Here is a 23,835-nt window from a genome sequence, read left to right on the forward strand (position 1 = left end):
ACGTTGTGAGAAAGCTTCGGAAACGTGTCATGGTCCTGGGTTTGATGTTCTGTAATGTGGTCTTGTACATGAGATCAGAGTTTAAAGCAAAATTCGAAATCAAACAATGTCGCATAGGTAGACTTGCTTTGGAAGCACACGGCAACACCCAAAATCAGGGGGTACAGGGTGAAACTGGAAGGACATCATTCTAGTGTGGGAATCTAGCAGCAAGAAAGAGTTTGAGGAGCGATTGAGAAAAATTGTAGACGAGCGTTGGGCTAGGAAAGTTTTCAGGTACTTGTACATCAATGTTGATACTAAAAGGAGCAAGCGAGCGCAAAAGTTTCAGACAAATATTTAGACAACAGCAGAATACCTTGTTCTCAACCTGTTGAAGATTGGAATGCTTACTAAATCATCACTGAAGAACTACCAAACTTTCAAGCATGGAATTGCAAAAGAAAAGATCTACAATAATTATCGGGGTAGTTCTCTGCTGTTCGAGGCCAGAACGGGGGTATTGCGAACCAAGACGTACTGAGCCAAATACGAAGGCACAGACACGATATATAGGGCATGTAGAGAGGAGGAAGAAACGGTTAAACACTGGATAGCGTTCTGTAAAGGGTTCCACCCTGTAGTCCAAGATAATGGCGCGGAATTTTTCAAAACATTGGTGCTTAGGGAAAGTGAAGGCCAAATAGACTCTAAACGGGTAGAAATAACTATGAGGAGGCTTACTGATTTTTGCCTACAAGCAAAGTGCGTGTGAAATGCAATCCTTCTACACATAGGTATAGTACTTAGCATATGGATAGCTGGCGTGAGCTGCACTCGATCTAGAGGGCACAACCGGGTACATCCATCCATCCATCCATCCATCCATCCATCCATCCATCCATCCATCCATCCATCCATCCATCCATTCATTCATTCCTGAAAGCTGAATATGATGCAAATCTTAAATAAGAAAAGTTAACAAAAACTGGCATGCAGGGAATCACACACGCTTTTGGCGTTGAGGAGCGCATCTTGACTGCAGTCTCAGTTCGAGCTTCAGTGGCAAAGTTCACGAGAAGTCTCCTACGCTGGCAGTTCACAACGCATGTTGCGGTTGCACTCTACATTGGGCTCTTCGCGACTCCAACTAAGCGCTCGCCACCACGTGGCTGCACCTGTTAACGACGCTAGGAGCGTTGTTGCGTTTGGCTGGCCACCCTTTCGCCGCGGCCGCCAGAACGGAAGAAAGGCAGCCGTCTTATTTTGTGGAGATAAGGAGCAGCGCGAAGACGCCATGCTGTTCCATAATATGGGCGCTGTGTGGCTGAAATTACTCTACGGAGCACCGCTGCCCTCCGAGTCAGTGCAGAGATTCGACACGTGGCGTCTTCTTGATCGGTAAAAGCCACAATGCCGAGCTTCCGCCGATTACAGACATCGGACCATCACGCTGTGCGTCTCTGAGCCACCGACGCACAAATCAGCACCAGATGGCCAGGCATGGCCCGTCGGAGGTGCCTAGACCACGACTGCCGTTCGACAAAACATGGGTGGTCGGCTCGAGTGGCGAGATGACAGACTTGTTTCACCCTGCTCAAACAAGATTCGCCAGAGGAGGTGGTATTGCTGGGACGATACACGTGTTCGGTTTGTGTATTTGTGTATGTGTGTTTGTTGGGGGCGGTGCCGGCGTAATGACACTCGTGTGTGTTGCGGGACATAATATTGAACAGTGCCGTATGAACCTATTCCCCGATCTAGGGAGCTAGAGAGATAAGGCTCTGTTTAATCAGCCCTCGCAGGTTGCTTAAAGTGTTTCACGAAGCTTGTTCAATAGGCAGCCTTTTTCAATGTAGAGCTTCAAGACAGAGAGCCCGTGCCATGTAAATTATGTAATCAACCCTTTCTATGAGGTTCAACCTCCTCCTGCTTCGACATCTTGATCGCGGATTTCCGGTGCCGCCAACAACGGTCGCAACAACTTAGATGGCGGCAGCGGTGAGATGAGACTCAGCTACGGAGAGTGACATGGACTGGAATTCAGCCGAAAGCCCTAGTCCCTGAATGCGGCGGGATTGACGCAGCGTACCACGACCGCACGAATTCTAGTGAGTGCATGGCTTTGTGCTTGAGATGTATCGAGTCCTTTAGCATAGACTCATTAAAATATTGATGTAGCGAACAACTGCCTAGCCCCTCTGGTTGTTATTTGAGCACAGAGTAGCACTCGATGTTTATCCAGCAAATAGGTAAACAACGAAAGCTCAGATAATTCAGTAGCAACTGATGAGTTTTGTGCAAGTTGTGAGGGTACGTTGCGGGAAAGCTTTGGGTAGTTGAAGAGAGCAGAGGAGTGCAAAACAAATAGAAAAAGTGTAGAGAGGGAGGTTGGCTTTGTAGCGCTACTTGTGTGCATAGCTTTTGGTCTCTGCTGCGGGATTTGCCAGGCTTCAACTTCTCCTGACCCAGAATTTAAACGCTGGTGGTTTTTTTTTTACAGCTGAGCCAAAGCAAAGGTAGTCACCATGGACCTAACAAAATTGACGAAGGATAACCTGTTGAACATGTGTTCGGATCTCAACCTAGAGTTCGACGATGAAACGCCTGCATCTAAGCTCCGTGAGGTGATTTTGGAAAGTAAAAGTAACATGGTCAATATTGAGCACTTCGGAAAAACTTATTTATTAGAACAGGAATGGATAGAGAAACAGAGAAAAAGGGAGGAAAATGAAGGAAGGTGGTGCAAGAAGTTTATGAGCAGGAGGAAAAGTTCCAACGTGAGTGTGAAAGACTAGAACGCAGGTGAGATGCAAAGCAGAGGAGTTGTCATTCGGTACAGATAGCACAAGAGAAGTGCGAGGAACAGTTGAGTGTGGTGCGAATCATAGCCGCAGAAAAACTAGTCCCTATACGAGGATAGCAGCAGGTTCACGAATGAACCGAGCTTGATAGCAGCGAAAGGAGCTGAGCTAAAAGGAGAGGCCGACGAAAGCCAGAATAAATGTGGTGAAGTGCTGTGACAGGACAATTCTAGTGAAGCAGCTAAGACAGTTGAAGAAGACCTTGCAAAGACACAAAGTGATAGTGTGCCAATGCTAGATCTTGCCGGGGGAGTCCAGAGAGATTTCGACTGGCTAGGCAAGAACACCAATATTAGGCCAGCAGAGTGTGAGAAAGTAGCACAAGATACAGTAATTGTGGACAGCTCCCAAGTATGTGGGCTGGGTTCACCTGAGAGTATCGCAACGGTGGATCCAGCAAGCGGTGTCCACAAGGATTTCGACCCGCTAGGCAAAAACACCGGAGTGAGTTCAAGCAAAGGAGCAAAAGTTGACATGGGTAAGTACAATGCGGTTGTGGGCCCTGGAATGTGAGCTAGCTTCTTCGGAAGAAAACAGCTGCAGTGTGGCAAGACGCGTTAACCTGTCCGGCAGTCTGTAGATTGCGGGAGAAGATTATTTGTGTGCAAATCATTCAGACTGTGTAGGCTAGACAGCTAAAGAAACCAGCCAGAGTGCTTGCGAGTAAGAGAGGCGAGTGGAGTAGTCAGACATGGGCCCCAAAAATAGGCGTAAAGCGAAAGCAGCGTCATAAAGGCAGAAGTGCGACAAAGAGCACAAACCACTTGAAGAAAGCCGGTAAACGTTTCAGCGTTGTAAGCCAAACGAGGCATTTGACATCCGCGTTGAAGTTCGGTTGCATGCGTCCGAGCCGTCAGACGAGGAGAAGATGAAGGGTGCGTCGGGTGGAAATGCAGGCAAAAGGAATGGGATAGTTGGCCTCCCGCATTTTATCCACAGGTTTGATGGGACATGCAAGCACAAGGTCGCTGGCTCGCTAGAAGTAACTGAACGAGAGGAGGAACGCTGGTTTTTTTTTATTTTATTTTTTATTCACATACTGCAGCCCATTAAGGGCTATAGCAGGAGTGGGTGAAAAAAAAACAGAGTAGTGAATTACAAAAGTACCACTTCCGGGAACACACTACAATATAACACACGAACAAAATACAATATACATGGCAATTCCATTCAGTACAAAAATAAACATCCAATGAATGGGCACTGCGGGGCGTACATATTAACAGAACAAAGGAAGGAACTATTGGTTAGATACGATTTTCAAGAGAAGGCAGGAATGGATTTATCGATGCACTCCTAATCTCACCCGGCAGTACATTCCATTGTTCTATCGTTCTAGGAAAAAAACTAAATTTGAATAGATTGGTCTGTGCGTGAAAAGGGGCGAGGTTTAGGGCATGATTATTTCGAGTAACGGTTGGCATAGCATACGTAAGATAGCTGTTATCGGAGAGACGGTTAACTGAGTGAACGATGGCATGCAAGAATTTGAGCGACTCGATATCGCGTTGAGTAGAAAGTGAGGTTAGATTTAAAGTAGTAATGGCGGATGTAGGCGAAAAATGGTGGTCATAGCGTCGACAGATGAAACGAATTGCTTTTTTTGCAAAGATTCAATTTGTTTTATTTCTCTTTTTTTGTACGGACACCAAACGATAGAGGCATAATCAAGAACTGGACGAATTAGTGTTTTGTACATTAGTAATTTAGTTTCAAGTCGGGAAGTTCTGAGGGTACGTCTTAGGTAGCCTAGTTTTTTAAAAGATTTGGTGCAGACTGAATTGATATGATTAGACCAGGAGAGGTTAGTGGTGAAAATCACGCCAAGGTATTTATAGTCTGAAGCCCTTTGGAGCATTAGGTCATTGAAAGAGTAGTTGAAAACGGAATTCTGCGTTTTGGTAGTGAACGACATCGAGACAGTTTTACGGAAATTGATATTCATTTGTCATGTGTCACACCAAGAGCAAAAGGCACTAAACGAATCATTGAGAAGATAGTGATCTTGAACGGAGTTAATGGTGTTATATAGAACGCAGTCATCGGCGTAGAGACGTAATTTACAGGTAATAGATTGTGGTAAGTCACTAATAAAAATCAAAAATAATAAAGGACCAAGAACGGACCCTTGTGGTACCCCTGATGTGACTTTGATTTGAGATGAATTGCCAGAGTTAAAGCTAACGTATTGGGAGCGATTAAACAGAAAATTGGCAATTAGGTCTACTAGACTGCAATTTTTTAGGATGGCACCGAGTTTTTTGAGCAACTTAGAATGCGAAACAGTGTCGAAAGCTTTTGCGAAATCAATAAATATTACGTCGACCTGGTGGCCACAGTCAAGACTTGCATAAATGTCATGGGTACATTCTGTCAATTGGGTTAAAGTGCTGAATCCCCTACGAAAGCCATGCTGCAGATTAGATAAGACGTTGTTAGTCTCAAGAAAGTCGATTATATGTTTATAAATGATGTGCTCCAACAGCTTGCCGGAATGTGGTGTCAGCGAGATGGGACGATAGTTTGGCAAAAGCTGCTTATCACCACACTTATAAATCGGCCGAACCTTGGCCAGTTTCCAGGCGCTAGGAAAAACACCCGAGGATAAACACTTCTGAAATACGATGGTAAGGTAACGAGATGTCTATAACGCATACCGAATTAAAAAAGACTTTGGAATACCATCGGGACCGTCTCCCTTTTTTGCGTCTAGATTCAGAATAAGATTCAACACACCAGCATGACTGATAGTTACATCAGTAATTGAGCCTATATCGGAAGGGGAGTTGAAGGCAGGGGCAACATGATTATCGACGGAAAATACAGAGTGGAAGTAAATATTAAACGCATGGGAGATTTTCTGGTCATCAGTAATAGTTTCACCGTTAATCAAGAATGAGGAGGAAGAGCAGCTACTAGGCAGAACTGATGTCCAGAATTTGCGAGGATTATTTTTGAGTAAAGAGTGTAATTGTGTGCCAAAGAAAAAATCCTTTGCAGAAGCCATCATTGCGGCAAGCTGTTTTTTAGCTTTCAGGAACTCATTCGTGCTATTAGGTATACCAAGGTTCATTCTACGCCTCAGCCTGCGTACACGACAAGATAGGTGAAGAATATCTCTATTCATCCAAGGAAGTTTCTTATTCGTTTTTTTAGTTTTTATTGGAACAAAGCGATGAATGCACGATTTTACAATGTTTTCAAAGTACGACGCAAGAGTATCTACGTCACAGTTGCTGCTCATGGATCCGAACAGAGAAAAAGCATCAGCAAGGCCATCCAAGATCGAAGTATCGTTAGCACGATTAAAATCCGGGAATGTTGTGAACGAATACAAGGTTTTAAACACAGGATAAGACAGGGTCACGATGACCGCCTTATGGTCCGATATACCTTCGGTAGTTTCACATATAAATCCAGCCTCCGCAATGTTAGAGCTTACAAACATTAGGTCGAGAAGTGCGTCCAGTCGAGTTGCATCACTAACCAACTGCACCAAGTCATGCGACAACGAAAAATTGATTAGCTCTCGGCCGAGGCCAGGTTCTCGACCGAAAGGTGTCAGAGAAGGCCAATGAATTCCGGGTGCATTGAAATCACCCATACAGATATTATTAGATGAACCAATATTGTGGTTATAAATATAACTATTGAGATTGCGTATATGATCGACGGAGGTGCCAGGTGGGCGGTAGCAGACACCAACCATGAGGTGATGCTTGTTTAAGTAAAGCTTGCACCATACCGATTCAACATCTAGAGGCACAGGCAAAACAGAGAACGTCAAGTCCGACTGAAAGAGTAAAGCAACTCCCCCGCCTTTGCCGCTCCGTCGATCACAACGAACTAGGGCGTACCTAGGTGGAGTTATCTCAGCGTCGTAAACGCCTTCATGTAGCCAAGATTCAGTTACATCTACTATGTGCGGGGAAAACGTGGATACCAGAGAAACAAAGCTAGGAAATTTATTCAGTAGACTTTTTGCATTGACATTCAAAATTATTAGGCCATTACATGGATATAGGGGTAGTCAGGGAGGAGATGAAGATTAAGCGGTGGGAGCAGGGTGACGTGAAGATCTACGGGAGGGTACTTTAACAAGCGTGTTAGAAGTTGCATCTAAGGTATACCGTATGTCATCAATAAAAAGTTTATTGAAGCGCAAACGTACTTTAGACCCGCTGTCACGAAATGAAGCAGAAGCATCCCAGAGCTTTTTCCGGACAGAGCGCACACTTTGGGAATAATCTTCCGTAACGTAGCAGTCGGATCCTTTGAACTTTGACACGTTCTTCATCACTTTTATTGTATCGCTGAAGTCTAGAAGCCTCAAAATGACGGGCCGAACATGGTTGACTCGGGACCGCCCTAGCCTATGACAACGTTCAATGGGAGGACAGTCTATGAGCAAGGTATCACTGAATACTTGTGATACCCTAGCCCGGAGACTGTCACTATTTTCATCGTCCTCTTCTTTCAAACCATGCAAGATTAAGTTGTTGCGTCTCACGCGATTTTCAAGATCATCATTTTTTAATCTCAGTTCATTAACCGTCTGTGACAAAGCTGCAAATTCGCTGTTAAATGGTACCGATGAAACAGGTGGTGCTGAGACGGCATGGGAAGACTCAAGGGCCGAAACACGCGAATCCAGAGAATCCAATCTAGCGTTGACGGTATGGGGAAAATTTTTTATGTCAAGAATATCTTTGGCCATTTGACTTTGACCGTCGAGGATTTTAGAAAGGAGTTGCTCCACAGACGAGTTACCATCCATCAAAGCAGTGCCTGCCTCATTCTTAGAACGTGTCGTGGGCCCCTGAGCATTCCCATCATTACTGCTTGCTTTAGCGGCAGAAGGTTTAGGGGGGGCCAGGATTTAGTTCAACATCGCCGCTCAAGAGGAGGTGACGTAAACTATATACGGCATGAGAACAAGCATTGACAAAATTGTGTGGGCAGGGCAGCAGCAGCAAACACCGATCGTCAGAGCAAAAACACTTGGTAAGATCAAAATAACATACCTGCAGAATAAAAACGAAGCGGTTAGGCATACTGCCGGCACTGCCGCTGCCCAGCCCACTGACGACGGAGACCAGGTCCAGGGGTTTTATACTTTTCTTTGATGACGTAACAGAATGATGACAGTCGATGATTGGCTGGTCGAGGTGGTCTTGCGCATGTAGCACTCCGGTCAAACAGCTGCAGGGCACACCACGGAAGGCACACGCGCGCGTGACAGAGCAGTCCATATGGTAACGGTTGATGCTGGGCGTGAAGTTCCCAAAGAACGATAACGCAGCGGTGGTCGGCACATGCTCAAAGCAGGTTGTTACACAGGAGTGTTGATTCAGGGTCGTCAGGAATCTGAAAACCTGCAGAATAAAAACGAAGTGGTTAGGCATACTGCCGGCACTGCCGCTGCCCAGCCTACTGACGACGGAGACCAGGTCCAGGGGTTTTATATTTTTCTTTGATGACGTAACAGAATGATGACAGCGAAAAGATCGGCGGGGTTCAGAGGCGAAGCGAATGGGTTTTGTCATTGTCCCTATCTCCGATTTGTGGGGTTTAACGTCCCAAAACCACCATATTATTATGAGAGACGCCGTAGTGGAGGGCTCCGGAAATTTCGACCACCTGGGGTACTTTAACGTGCGCCCAAATCTGAGCACACGGGCCTACAACATTTCCGCCTCCATCGGAAATGCAGCCGCCGCAGCCGGGATCCGAACCCGCGACCTACGTGTCAGCAGCCGAGTACCTTAGCCACTAGACCACCACGGCGGGGCTTGTCCCTATCTTCGTTGACCAAGATAGGCCCACAGGGAGTGACCGCCACGCGTTCGACTCCAAATTGCGTGAGAGTGGTGAGTGTTCCGAAAGGCTCCTTAGCAGATTTGTTTTTTATGTTTGGCTGTTTAGTTTGGTTTTGATTTTCTAAAGTGTTTTGTAAGTATTTCAGCTACGAGCTAGCGTTTAGGTAACAAGTTCTAGGTTTTGTTTATTTCTTAAGCAGTGTATGTTTTGGTTTTAAATGTGTGCGCTGTGTGATTGCGTAACGACGCGCTCAGAAGCGTTTGTCGAGTAAGAGCGACATTAGAAATGAATTTTGAGTGAGAGTGGAGACACAAGCATATTCTTAGTGAGGTTGTCAGGATTCATGCGAAAGTTTTTTGTTCTTGATTTTTGTTTTGTTCGCATGTGTCCAGTGTGGATATAAAGAAATTTATTTTGTTGGTTCGGGGGCTGATGTGTAGCTTTTATAAAGTTGGTAACCGCTAAGCAGAATTAGTAGGTAATATACTGCCGCGTGCATAGCTGCATTTAGCGGCGAGATAGCGACGACAACGAAGAACGCGCATTTGCTCAAGAGGCGCAGCGCAGCAGAGTGAAGAGGACGACAATCTTAGCGGCCTTCTCTGAGAGCGTCTCTACAAGTCCCACAGTCCGTGTTTTTAAATAAACCCCCTGTAATTTATAACCCGCGACACTGGTGGAGGTGCTGGGTACTACCACCTCATGATCAGCACCCCTGTGAGAAGCCCCGTGTCCAGCCCTACGAGACAGCCACGCGTGGAGACGCCTGTGCACTGCTCAAGCCGTCACCTTCAAGGTCTTGAACCAGAATTTGGCCTTTTAAACGGAGCAACACTTCCGACAACCACCCCTTCACGAGAAATGGCAAGGAGTCCTGCACAGGTGACGGTCCAGAATATGCGCATTCCTGAACCATTTCATGGCCGGCCGAACGAAGATGCGCAAGACTGGCTTGAGCAGTTCGAACGGGTAGCTAAATCGAACTACTGGAGTCTCGATGGAAAGCTCTTCCACGTATACATCGCCCTTGAAGACGGCGCGAAGACGTGGTTTATAAACCGGGAGGCAACATTGACGACATGGGAGGAGTTTTGTCGTCGGTTTCTTGACACCTTCGGTAACGCGGACCGACGAGAAAACGCACAACGTCTTCTTTAAGGACGCACCCAACAGCTGCATGAAAGCGTCGCCATGTTTGCTGAGGATATGGTGCGCTTGTTCCACCGCGCGGACCCCAACATGCCCGAGGCTCGAAAGCTAAGCCATCTCATGAGGGGCGTCAAAGAGCAGCTATTTGTTGGTCTTGTGCGCAATCCGCCGACAACAGTGGATGAGTTCACTAGGGAGGCCAGTGCACTAGAGCGTGCGCTACAGCAACGGTACCGACAGTCTGATCGCCCGGCCACCGGCGCAGCTGCAGGCGCCACCGCACTTACCGAAAACGACGAGTTTTCTCTACGCCACCTGATTAGACAGATCGTGCGTGAGGAGATCGCGAAGGAGAACGCAAAATACACATTGCAGTCACAGGCGCCCCCGCAGCAGGAGTCCACGGTAGCCTCCATCGCTGAAGTCGATTGCCATGAACTTCAACAAGCGTTTGCCTCTTCTCAGCAGTATTCCGCTCCACCGCACCGTCCAAACTCGTGTACCTATGCAGACGCTGGGCGTCGTCCATTGGCTCCAGAAGTATAGTACCAGCCGAACGGATACAGCTATGCAGACGCTGTTCGTCGACCCACGCCCATGCCAGCGCCGCAGTACCTCGAACCGTATCCTGTGGCAGCCTGGGCTCAGCAGGATTCTGTCAGGCGGCCCTATATGCGGAAGACCGGCATATGGCGCACTGCGGATCGTCGACAACTCTGCTACAACTGTGGAGAGCCAGGGCACATTTACCGTTTTTGCCCACATCGCCAAGCTGTAGGTGCGGAATACCGCACCTACAGCTACGCGCCGACAGTTCGACGAAAGCGGTGCCCCCATCGACGACAACCAGGCTGGCAGGCGGGAAGGCTCTTCTACCTTCCGGACGCGGTCACCATCACCAGCTCACTTTGCTTCAGCAAGCCGCCGTAGTTTTGCTGACGCCGTCAGAGGTCGGTCTCCCAGCCCATGGCGGGGAAACTGAAAGCAGCGACCTCTGGGGGGAAGGTTGCAAGCCGTCGAGACTTCGCCGAGAAAACTGTGACTGCCGACCTCGCTGTGACGATTGACGGCGTTGAAGTGACGGCCTTAGTCGATACGGGTGCAGACTTCTCCATATTGAGTGAACGATTGGCAGACGAACTCAAGAAAGTCAGGATGGAATGGACGGGCCCTTATATCCGAAGTGCTGGAGGTCAGATATTGACTACCACGGGAAAATGTACAGCAAGACTCACTATTGAGAATGTGGCATTTGTAGCCACATTTCTGATCCTACCGAAGTGCTGCAAACTTATGATTCTGGGAATGGACTTCTTAAGAGAGTACTGTGCTGTGGTCAACATACGCGACGGTGTGATCACATTCGCCGCTGACAAGTCTGTGACCGCTGAACTAGACCAAGAACCTAGGGTGTTACGTGTGGTCGACGACGACGTCTGCGTGCCACCACTGTCATGTAGTCTTGTTTCCGTGTGTTGCGCCGTGCACTGTAATAAAGACGCCATAGCCGAACGCATCAATGACCTTCTTTTTCACCAAGGCATTGCCATCGCTCGCGGTATCGTCAGCTTAGTGGATGGGCGCGCAGACGTGCTTCTGACCAACTTCACGAGTGAGCGCCGGCACATCGGTAAAGGCACGGCTGTGGCGTACCTCAAAGAGCTCGACTACTCTCACGACTGTCTTCTAATTCAAGGGGAAGCCACAGCTCAATCACCTCCACATACACCAGCAGTTGATATCGGTCCGAGTCTAACACGGACTGAAAGATGCCGTCTTATGGAGCTGCTCGACAAGTTCAAGGACTGCTTCTCATCGACATCACGAGTGGGTCGAATAAATCTGACTAAGCATCGCATAATTACTGAAGACACAGCAAGACCGATCCGACAGAACCCATATCGCGTCGCTCAGAAAGAACGTGAGGTAATCCAGCAGCAAGTCAAGAAGACGCAAGAGGATGACGTTATCCAACCATCAAAGAGTCCTTGGGCATCGCCAGTGGTACTCGTGAACAAGAAAGACGGCAGATTGCGTTTCCGCATCGATTATCGTAAGCTGAACCATGTTACAAAAAAGACGTTTATTCAGTACCACGGATCGATGACTCTTTGGACAGGCTACGGCATGCGCGCTACTTCTCGTCAATGGACCTTAAAAGTGGATACTGGCAAATAGAAGTAGATGAGCGCGACCGAGAAAAGACCGCCTTCGTGACGCCAGACGGGCTTTATGAATTCAAAGTCCTCCCTTTCGGTCTATGCTCAGCCCCAGCCACGTTTCAGAGACTAATGGATACCATTCTGTCCGGCCTGAAATGGAAAACATGCCTTGTGTACCTCGACGACGTGATCGTTTTTTCGGCCACGTTTGAAGAGCATCTAAAGCGGCTACTGTCCATCCTTCAAGCCATACGGTCCGCTGGACTCACACTCAAACCGGAAAAATGCCACTTCGGCTTCGAAGAACTCCAGTTCCTGGGACACGTGATCAGTCGCGAAGGTGTGAAGCCTGACCCAGATAAAACAGCAGCCGTCGCAAAGTTCGCAAGGCCTGTTGATAAGAAAGCGGTCAGGCGTTTTCTCGGTCTCTGCGCCTACTACCGGCGATTTATAGCAGGCTTTGCACACATCGCCTCTCCACTCACCCGCCTTACAAGGGAAGGCATCGCATTTGTATGGGGTGAAGAGCAAGAAGCTTCATTCAACGAGCTGCGACAGCGTCTACAAACTCCACCTGTCCTCGCTCGCTTCGACGAGAATGCACCAACAGCCATCCATACAGACGCCAGCAATGTGGTCCTAGGTGCTGTTCTTGTCCAATGCCAAGATGATGTGGAGAGAGTGGTTGCCTACGCTAGCAGAACGTTGACACGCGCCAACTACTCAACAACGGAGAAGGAGTGTCTGGCCGTCGTTTGGGCAGTTGCGAAGTTCCGCCCGTACTTATATGGCCGCGCTTTCCAAGTCGTAAGCGACCATGACTCTCTTTGTTGGTTGACCAACATGAAAGACCTATCTGGACGTTTAGCACGATGGAGCTTACGGCTCCAAGAGTACGACAAGGCCGTAGTTTACAAGTCCGGAAGGCAACACTTAGACGCCGACTGTTTGTCAAGGTCACTGATTGAATCACCGGCTATAGAGGATGATGATTTCCCAGGTTTTTTAGGAGTTGTTGATGCAGCTATCATTTCTCGGCAACAACAAGATGATCGGGAGCTCAACTCGCTTATAGAATTCTTGAACGGACGAGCCGCCAATGCACCAAGAGTGTTTTCGAAGAACTTATCGTCATTCTGTTTACGGTACGGAATTCTGTACAAAAAGAACTTTTCATCAACAGGTAGAAGCTATCTGTTGGTAGTTCCTGGAGCTCTCCGCAGCGAAATTTTACAAGCCTGCCATGACGAAGCCACTGCGGGCCACCTCGGTTTCACAAGAACACTGACACGCATCAAAGAAAAATATTACTGGCCAAGAATCGCAGCAGAGGTTAAACATTACGTCCGAACATGCATTGACTGTCAGCGGCGCAAGGTGCCACCTGTCAAACCCGCTGGACTATTACATCCTGTCCCCGTGCCAGAAACCCCGTTTTCTCAAATCGGAATGGATCTCTGGGCCCATTCCCAACATCGGACAGTGGCAACAAATGGGTTATAGTGGCGACGGACTACCTCACCCGATACGCGGAGACCAAGGCAATCGTGAGTGGCCCTGCAGCTGAAGCGGCCCAGTTCTTCATTGAGAACATTGTTCTGAGACATGGTGCTCCAGCTGTCGTCATAACAGACAAAGGTACCGCGTTTACAGCCGAGCTTTGCGCACTGTGCTTACGCTCAGTGGCACAGCGCATAGGAAGATGACAGCTTACCACCCACAAACGAATGGGCTTACAGAAAGACTTAACAAGACAATCGCTGACATGCTTTGCATGTACGTCGACGTAGAACACAAGAATTGGGATCAAATATTGCCGTACATCGCATTCGCGTATAATACGGCGCGCCAGGAAACAACAAAAATGACGCCGTTCGCACTAATTCATGGCAGAGAAGTTACGACAATGCTTGACGCCATGCTGCCTTACGATTGCAATGATTCAGAGACAGACGCCGCAGACTTCACTGAGCGCGCCGAAGAAGCAAGGCAGCTTGCTCGCGTCAGAATAATGAACCAGCAGCAACTTGACGCCCAACGGTACAACCTTCGCCATCGATTCGTCATTTATCAACCAGGAGATAGAGTCTGGGTTTGGTTTCCTGTACGACGACGAGGCCTCTCAGAGAAACTTCTACGCCGATACTTTGGACCCTACAAGGTTCTGCACCGTCTTAGCGACGTGACGTACGAAGTCGTGCCCGACGCCTCCTCTTGTTCGAAACGTCGCCAGCATCTGCCTGAGACAGTGCACGTGGTCCGTATCAAACTTTACCACTCTCAGTGATGTAAACACTAGATGGCCGCATCTCTACCTGTTGAGCGTCGGGACGACGCTCACTTTGGCGGGAGGGTAATGCCGCGTGCATAGCTGCCTTTAGTGGCGAGATAGCGACGACAACGAAGAACGCGGATTTGCTCGAGAGGCGCAGCGCAGCAGAGTGAAGAAGACGACAATCTTAGCGGCCTTCTCTGAGAGCGTCTCTACAAGTCCCACAGTCCGTGTTTTTAAATAAACCCCCTGTAATTTATAACCCGCGACAATACGCAGGAGCACTATGACGTGCGTTTCCGTACGTGTAATGGGGATGTTCCTGATGCAGGTGTAGCACGGCAGCTGTATTTTCGTCTGCTCAAAGGAAAGTGACAACTAGCTTTGGCGGCATGAAATTTCGGGGTCTAAAAGACAGCGTAAAGCAAAAGGCTTTCTTTCAGAAGTATGAAGCCCGGTAGGTTACAGCGGATTACTAACGCTGGCACACAAGTATGTCATGGAGAGCGCATCAATTTAGAGTTATTTTCTTGAAAGCAGTTTATTAGGACGATTATTTTCGAATAGAGATTGAGAGCTTCGGCGAAAGCTAAGAGAAACGCTTCGATTGCTGCTTTGAGCTTTAGTTTTACTGTTTAAAAAATGTTCTTTTGACATCAATTTCCGGACTCGGTGTGCCTCAGTGTGGGAAGGGCACTCCCTCGTGCCTGTGGGTGTGTGTATTTTTGTGCAATCATAGGAAAAAAAAGCTCATTGGTAATTGAATATTGCCATATTGCGTCATAAGCAGTGGCCTGGATTACGCCGCCAAACAACGATGCTTCGGGCAACTTGTACGGCTGGTCACCCTCAGGTCGCGTGTTTCCCGCCGGTGGAAGAGGTGTTGGGTTTGGTGAGCCACCTTTCTGCCACGGCCGCCAAAAAGGAAGAAAGGCAGCCACCGCATTTTTCGGAGATAAGAAGCCGCGACAAGACACGCTCCTTTTCCATGCACTAGGTGCTGCGTTGCTGAAATTACTCTACGGAGCACCGCTGTCCTTCGAATCCGCGCGGAGATAGGACATGTGGCGTCTTCGTGTCCCGGTAAAAGCCACAATGTCGAGCTTCCGCTGATTACGAACGTTGGGTCATCACGCTGTGCGTCTCTGAGCCGCCGACGCTCAATTCCGCACCATATTTCCAGGCACGGCCCCTCAGAGGCGCCTAGACCGTGACTGCCGTTGAACAAAGCATGGGTGGTTGTCACGAGCCCCGTTAATTTGGGAGGCGATCGCCGGGCTAACTCCAAGGGCCGAAGTATCGGCCCCCGAACCACACCACGAAAGCGTGGACAATTTACAAGTGGTCCTATTTGGCGCGCCAGCGCCAAATAGGACCACTTATAAGTCAGAGCCGAGAGTTAATAAACAAAACAAAATTATATTCTCCATTATGGCAGATCAAAACGATAAACAAGTATGCACACTCGACAATAGTTGAATACAATATGTCACCATTCAAACAACGTACTACGCAGTACAATCAGCCACACTCGAAACAACGGACACAGATAACAATACGCACTACAATGCAGTCGCATGCATCCAACAACCAAGACACTTAAAGACTAAAGAGTTAGAAAACTTATTCAGTCCAAAGTTCTTGGAACAAAAGTCTGGATGATACTCTTCCGAGAATCACTCACTTAAAGTCCAGCGCTGTTGTCGTTCCGCTGCCCCCGTAGTTTCTCTTCCAGGAAACCTCGCGTCTTCAATTGACCACTCTCCAGGCTCGAAACTTCTTCGCCGGAAACACGTCGGCTTCACACACGCAGCTGTTGCCACGCGTCTTCGCTCGATAGCGGTAGACACACACTCTTCCCTGTAGCTTGTGTCTTCACCCCTCAGGTGGAAATCCTCTTCTTCTTCTCCTTTGTCACGGAAAACAAAAGGCTTCGCCCACAAAGCGGGACATTCTACGCACTCTGGCGCATACTTTCTTCTTCTCCTGCTTTGTCACTAAGGACAAAACCTTCACCGACAGACGCGGCGGAATAACGCCACGCACACTGGCGCTAACTTTCCTCATCTCCTGATTTGTCACTAAGGACAAAACCTTCACTGACAGACGCGGCGGAATAACCCCACGCACACTGGCGCTAACTTCCTTCTTCTCCTGATCTCCCACCTCCGCTGCTCGATCAAATACCCTCCGCGCGAGATTCCAGAAAGCCCACATCATCTCGTCGGCGCGATACGCAGCGAAGGCTGGGTAAAGCGCGAGACGGTACGAGGGCCGTCCCTGAAAGACGACGCAACCCCGCACCACCACGCCCCCCTCCACCGAGAACCCTCCATGGCCCGCCCGGCCGCCGATGTGAGGAGGTTCGCCGGCGAACCCACGCCTCTAAGGGGGAGAGACGCGCGCCCGGGGAGTCTTTGGATGCCTGTTTTCTCCTTGCATCATTGACCCCGAGGCGCCTCTCTGGCGCTTCGCCGCGAGAACCCGGCGGCGCGCCCCCTTTGAGCGCTCGTTTTGTGACAGTGGTCGACCCGAGCTGCGAGATGTCCGGCTCGTTTCACCCCACTCAAACATAATTCGCCGGAGCAGGCAGCATCACCGGGATCATACACGTGTTCGGTTTGTGTATTTGTGTATGTGTGTTCGTTGGGGGCGTTGCCGGCAGAATAACACTCGTGGGTGCTGCGGGACATGTTATTGGACAGTGCTGTATAGACCTATTCCCCGATCTAGGGATCTGGGGAGATGAGACTGTATTTAATGAGCCCTCGCGGGTTGCTTAGGGTGGTTCACGGAGCTTGTTCAATAGACATCCTTTTCCAATGTACAGCTTTCAAAGTAGAGCTTTAAGCCATAGAGCCCGGGCCATGTAAATAATGTAAATAAAAGCTCTCTACGAAATTCAACCTCCTCTTGCCCCGAAATCTTGATCCCAAATTTCCGGTGCTGCAAGACCCGGTCGCAACAGCGTCAACCTTGAAAGGAGATAAGTTATCCATGATGTTACCACGTTGCGCGTATTGAGAAGCAGCCCCACATATTTCCTTAACTTTCACCAGCCTACACATGCAAACCCGAAAGAGAGAAGAGCTATGTTCAAAGACTATTGCAGTGAGCTGCAATGCGTCGCATCGAGGTGGAAAGATGGCAGCGTATTGATCTATTCCTTCCCGAAGTATTTAGACGACGCACGACGGAGAACGGTGCAAATCTTAAACTTATGCATTGGAAAGGAGGTGATGAAACTAAGGTAATTTGTTCTAATCAATTAGCTCAAGACAACTAAATTTTCCTCTGTGAGTGCACCATTATTTAGCATGTGTGCATTGTAATCAATATTTGGGCTTCTCTGAGCACGGAGTATAAATTTGTTTATTCGAGCAAGTGCTTTGGGAAATTCGTTGCGTTACGTGTGTGACAATTTCTCGCAAATGCTTGTTCTCTGTGCAAGTCGTGCTGCCATTCTGAAAATAAGCTGCTGTAGTCCTTTCCCCCCCCCTACATGTTGTATCTGACGTGTGTGTATATACACGCGCAAAAGCGTGCGCGTGAAGGTCACGTGCGTAGCGTCCGTGAATGTATGTTCGTGCGCAGATATATATCATGTCCGTGCATTCGTTGGGTGCGTAGTGTGCGTGCATTTATCTGCTTTGAATATTTACTGCTCCAGCACAAACAAGCGAGTGTTCGTAAGCACACGAATGTAATAATTAGAAACCTAATAACACGGATTGCCTAACGAAAAGGAAGGAGCAGTCCTATTACAGTCAAAGATATGATTTACCTTATCTCATATACACAGGCCCAGACATAGCTCTGTTTTGTAATCAAGAGAACAGCATGCGTAGTCAGATGTTCACGTGACAACGGAACTCAACGGGATGCATTTAATTAGCAGCGCAAGTCACAGCTTAATTTCCTCACATACTGCTAGGGCCTTGCCTGTAAAGTCACGCAGCGCAGAGGTGCTGGCGAATTCTGGAGAGGCCTGCTACACATGAGCCTTCGCCTTCGCTTTCTTGCCTTCGCTAGAAAGGTTTTCAAGTTGCTGTAAATCTGGTTCGCTTCGCCGAATAAGCTCGATGCTTGCGTGCTAAGCGCACCTATTTCCGCTGTTTCACCTATGAAATATTTCATGTCAATGAGGATGAGGCAGTCCATGTTCAGCACCCTTTCGTCTTTGACGAAGCAACGCAATCCGACACCACAATCAAGAAACTTCAGCCAAGCGCAAAGCGAAAGTGCCCCGTAGACCCTGTTGAGCGCAGCCACCTTAGGGGCGAAGCTTCTTACGCCACGGGTCATAAGTCCATGTCGTCGTAGTCGTCGTAGTCGCCAGTAGTATTGCATGTTAATAAAAACGGTGTCACACATATCTACGGAGTGAACATCGAAGAGTGGGGCAAAGCGTACGTCAATCTATCCATGTTTCCGCGCTTGCACATGTCTGTTCAGGCGTCCGTCCAAGTGTTCATTGCAGATGGCCTGTCCTCATGCTTCTGAACGATGTTGAGCTTCCAGAGGTCGGTGGACGAGGCACTGGCGTTTGACGATTCATTGTTGGTCTTACTCACGCGCACTTGTATTACCACGAGGACAGGTTGAGGAGAATTTCGCCCCACTCGCAAACTTTAGCTCCTGCATATTTTGTGATTGTTTTTACTAGTGCCATCAGGACACGGAGAATTTTATTGCGATAACAATCACATGAACAGTCTCAGGTGGTTTTTCGCAATCGCCGCTGCCACCGCCGTGATTCACGTATGTATGTATGTACGTACGTACGGACGGACGGACGGACGGACGGATGGATGGACGGACGGATGGATGGATGGATGGATGGATGGATGGATGGATGGATGGATGGATGGATGGATGGATGGATGGATGGATGGATGGACGCATTCGACCTGGATGGATGGACGGACGGACGGACGGATGGATGGATGGATGGATGGATGGATGGATGGATGGATGGATGGATGGATGGATGGATGGATGGATGGATGGATGGATGGATGGACGGGGAAGGAAGTGTTAGCCTCCTCTTTCTGCGGAGCGAACATCACCTTTCTGACCGCGGTCGTCAACGCGCACGCTTATCTCGTGAGCGAACAAAGGCAGGGGGGGGGGGGGTCTTATGGTTGCATCGCGGCAAAAATCAGCGCGCACCTTGTGCTCCCACCTCAGGCGGGAGCTTCTATGGGCTGCGTTTTCAAATCGAAAAAACGGTGCCAAGAGGGTCCCTGGAGTGGCCGTGTTCTCTTACGCCGGTGTTCTGTAGAGTTACGTGAGATCGGATCTGAATGAGTTGACTGCCAGCCTCACTACATATAACACTGCAGTTTGTCGCTATTGCATTCATTGTTTCACCTTTACGATTATACTGATTTTGTGCAATCGTCGCTGCCACAGTCACGAACGGCACTTGACAACATGTGCGCGAGTATACACACTATAGCCACCGAGAAAGCTTCTTGAGATACAGCTAGGTATCCAGCGGCTATGCATGTTTTGCACGTTATGTACCGTTTGTCATAAGCTATTCGCGTTCATATGTACCTGTGTTTACGTTTCGTGCGTAATTTGTGCGTGAGAAACGCGGGGCATGCTTCGGTCTGCTTGCGATTCTTCGCGTGACCTTCCAACTTGTTGTCATTGCATTCATTGTTTCGTCTTTGCAGCAAAGCTTTGACTTTATATATAGTTGCGATTAGTTACTGTATATGCTCCCTACGAAAACAAAGTTGCTCATACGTCCACCATCTTGTACACCGAAGCGTCCACGTTAAGCCGGAAAGCTACCGCTCTCGAATGTAAAAGTAGACGTGGCTCCACGTGCTTTCTCGCTTGTTGGTAACGTGTCGCTGTTGCAAGAACTTTTGATTCAAAGAAAAAAAGAGGACACCTTGAGCAAGCAAGCATTTTAGGTGAAACTGGTGCTAAAACTTGTTCGATTACATACTCTGCGGAATGTAATGATTTTTTTAAGATAGCAAACAGGAAAACTGCCAGAGATGCGATTCTGCATAAATTAACTTAAACAGATCGCTGGTTTCACGTAGTTTGGAGCCCAGCACTTTATATTTCAGTAGCTTCTATTAGAGAACAAGTGCTAAAAATGAACTCTCTGTGTTTTAGCAATAACGCAAGCTGACGAAGTTCTTATGCATATTTAGGTAGATATCGCATAACATGGACACTTGGTAAGTGTCCATGTTACAAACTACAAGCTTTATGATGCGGAGTGCTTTCATAGAAGTACGCTATTTTAATAGACCTCTAAAGTGAATATCCCAACATTCATTCGCGTACATTTTTATCGTTCTGTCTTGTTCAATTTTAGTCAGTATTTCTAGCGGACCAGTGGGTGAGAAGTCATACGTTCTGTTTGTTATCGCGAAGATATTGTCAGAATACTTATGACTACTCTATAAGAGAAATATTTTGAGCGTGGCACTTATGGCGATGTGCATTCAGAACGTACTTTTACGCTACAATAAATAACGCACCGTATTGAGCTGTATTGAGCTGTAATGAACCGTATTGAATGCATTCGACCTGCAGTGAGAGACGATTTCGACAGCTGGCTGGCGTAGTTTCGTGAGCAGTATATGCTGCAATGCCAAATTCACGTTTATTTGATTATAATCGCTCGCAGTGTACTGATATGAGTTCTGGCACATATAATTTTCAGACACACTTTTCCTCACAATCATTTAAGTTTATTAACATGCTTTATCTCACCAAGTATACGTTTAGCCCCTACGACCATTGAATGTATCTTTAGCATTCCAGTTCAAGCTGCTCATGAATATACATATTGGCCTCGATCAAAACATTAAATTCACCGAAATCGGACCATACGAAACCCCACAACATCAGCCTAAATTATTCCGCACTCAGCCGGATTGCCTCGGCGGACTGCTTAGGGCAGCGTTGGTAAGGAGAGAAGAGATATTGAGGAAAGGGTGCATGGCGGTGAAGCAGTGGTGGTGGCCAGCATCAATACGGCCGTGAAGTGGGCTTTCCCTCAAAACGACACCTTCTTCGCACATGCGCTTGACGAATTGGGGCGCAAGCAGCGAAGTCTATCAAAGGCACAACTATGGTACCGAAAGATAGCGTATACAGTGCTACCTAGGTGAGGCTACACTGTAGCCCTATCTACCGACCAGTGAATAAATCGCGCAGCATTCGATACGCATCCTCAAAAAGCTGTGCAACTATCGGGTGCGAAGCCCAATTCAATGATTAGGACGCTACTCGCATGTGTCGTTAGCAATAAGCCCTAAGCAAGAAGATATGAACTCACCTGTCTGGAAAACCACACGAGTATTCTATAATTTTTGGTCACAACTGAATGAACAGACAAACTACAATAAGAAGCACTGCGTGTGTGTTCATTGTTAAATTTATGCGAGGCCCGTAGCATAAGTTATAAACCTTTTCCACTTGTCACGCGTGTCCAACATCTGCGTATGACGGGCCATGGTATGCGGGTATGCAGCAGAATCGCAGTCTTTATCAACCAGGGCACAACAACAAGGGGTTTAGGATACATCCACGCGGTAACGTCAGGCAGCTCGAGTTGCTGAAAATTTGGCACCGACGCCTTTTGTCACTTATCAGTCACGTGTTTTCAGCCGAAACACGTCATTTTCGGAATGAGGATGCTCAAAGCGCCCTGAAGGAGTGTTCATGTGTGGTTAAATAAGCGCACTTGTCAATGATGTCTCTTTTGCGAAGCAGGTCAGCATGTCTATCAGTCCTCCCATGCTCCCCAGTACACCTCGTCTCATCCCGCAACCACCACAAGGTGTCGCGCCACCGAGTGAAGCCACCTGCTTGTGCGCTATAGGTAGACTCACCTTAGGATACGACTGGCTCGTGAGCAGTACACACGTCCTGGTGGCTGCAGTGACGTCAATGTGGACGGCGTCTCCACTGACCAGGCCACCACCGAACACGATCGGGTACACCCAGCGGCAGCACGGCCGGCCAGCTTCCCTCGGCACGAACACCTTAAGCTGCGAGCCGTTTGTCAGAGACGGGATCATGAGCGCATTTTTCAAACCTCGGGATCACGCTTTTAGAATCACTTCCTGTGGTTGGCTTGAATGGTGCTGCAAGTTAACACGCAAGTGGACATCATAGAGTCGACCACGTGAGAAGGACGTTAAACCGAACCAATACTATTCCACCAGTCGAAATTTGTCGACAAAAACGCGCTTTCTATATGTTTCAGTTATCTCTGCTGATATGGTGGTGTGTCCAATTTTATAAACTGCCACATATATCACATATCTTTTCATGTTTCGTGAAGAAAAAGTCTACTGAGTTCGGTAATAATGCCTCATATTGTCAATCATAGTGATAGCAATTATAGGGGCCAGCACTGTTCATTCACTTTTCATATAGTTTACATTGTGACCCACCGTGGTAGCTTGGCACGTAAGTAGGCTCGCTGCGAAGTAGAGCGCTTTGATTGCAATCCATAGCAGCCACATTTTATTTGGAGGAAATCAAAAGAACGCTCCTGTATCTCGACGCGCGATAATGAAACCCAGGTGGTTGAAAAGAACCCGTTAATACCTACTGAGCCATGTGCCTCATATCGAAAAAATGGGAGGTTCAAGGGCTCGCTTTTCATTGTTCGACACCACATTAATTATGGCTAACAGCAAGAAAGGCCAAGGAAAGTACAGTGAATGTAACTTGCATTATTTTCTTTGAATATAGAGAAAGTAAAGCCAACGAAAAGATAACTTGCGGTGGGCAATAACCGAATCTGCAACCTTCTACTAGCGGGTCCGATGCTCAACAGATTGAGCAACAGCGGCGGTCCCCATTCGTCCACTTTAAGGGTTATATATGTTCATTTTAACCAGGGAGTGTTAGCTTGCGCTGCTAGCAACCATGATGGTGAATATAGAACACTTTACCTGCAGCTGTCGTTTAGCCCTTGAGCTTTTCACGTCCATAGCGAAGGTCTCATTTCGGTAGACTGGATGCCTAAGGGAAGTATGCGTAGGAGTATTGGCCGGCTCTTAAAAACATCGCATTCTACGTTGTCACCGGCAGGCAGGACTAGACTACCCCAAACACACTGTCACGGCTGCTTCGGGGGCGGATTCAGCCACTTATTTTACGTAGGGAATTAACCTAAAATAAAACCGTAGAGCCGGAAGGCAGCCTTGACTTTTTATTTTTTTATAGTTCCTATCATCAAAAAAAAAACCTCACCACAGTAAACTTTTTTACACCCTTATAGGGTGTTTTCAAGCTTACACCTTTTGTTAAATGGCTCAACACCATTTTCTTTGCTTGTACACCCTAAGAAGAGTATAAGTGGGAAAAGGCTGTTAGCAGGCCGTTTGTGAGGGTGTTAATGGAAGAGCTCAAGGGTGTACACTTATATTTGCCATATTAATTGTTCAGTTTAATCTCCCAAAACCACCATATAATTATGAGAAGCGCCGAAATGAAGGGCTCCGGAGAGTTAGACCAACTGGGGTTTGTTAACGTGCACCTCAGTCTAACTACAAACGTATCGAGCAATTTCGCCTCCACCAAAAATGTCGCCACC

The 23,835-nt window shown here is 47.9% G+C and overlaps 1 protein-coding gene across 6 annotated transcripts in view; it reads right to left on the reverse strand.

Annotated features, from left to right (window-relative positions):
• The window catches only part of LOC119168408 (uncharacterized), a 626,194-nt gene that overhangs the window by 488,199 nt on the left and 114,160 nt on the right, over positions 1–23,835 (reverse strand). For all 6 annotated transcript variants that reach the window (XM_075890976.1, XM_037419821.2, XM_075890977.1 and 3 more), the window contains exon 3: positions 22,118–22,276. In XM_075890976.1, the coding sequence (XP_075747091.1) occupies positions 22,118–22,276 (159 nt within the window). The remainder of the gene's footprint in view (positions 1–22,117; positions 22,277–23,835) is intronic.

Source organism: Rhipicephalus microplus, chromosome 3, assembly GCF_043290135.1.
Source record: "Rhipicephalus microplus isolate Deutch F79 chromosome 3, USDA_Rmic, whole genome shotgun sequence".
Taxonomy (NCBI): Eukaryota; Metazoa; Arthropoda; class Arachnida; order Ixodida; family Ixodidae; genus Rhipicephalus; species Rhipicephalus microplus.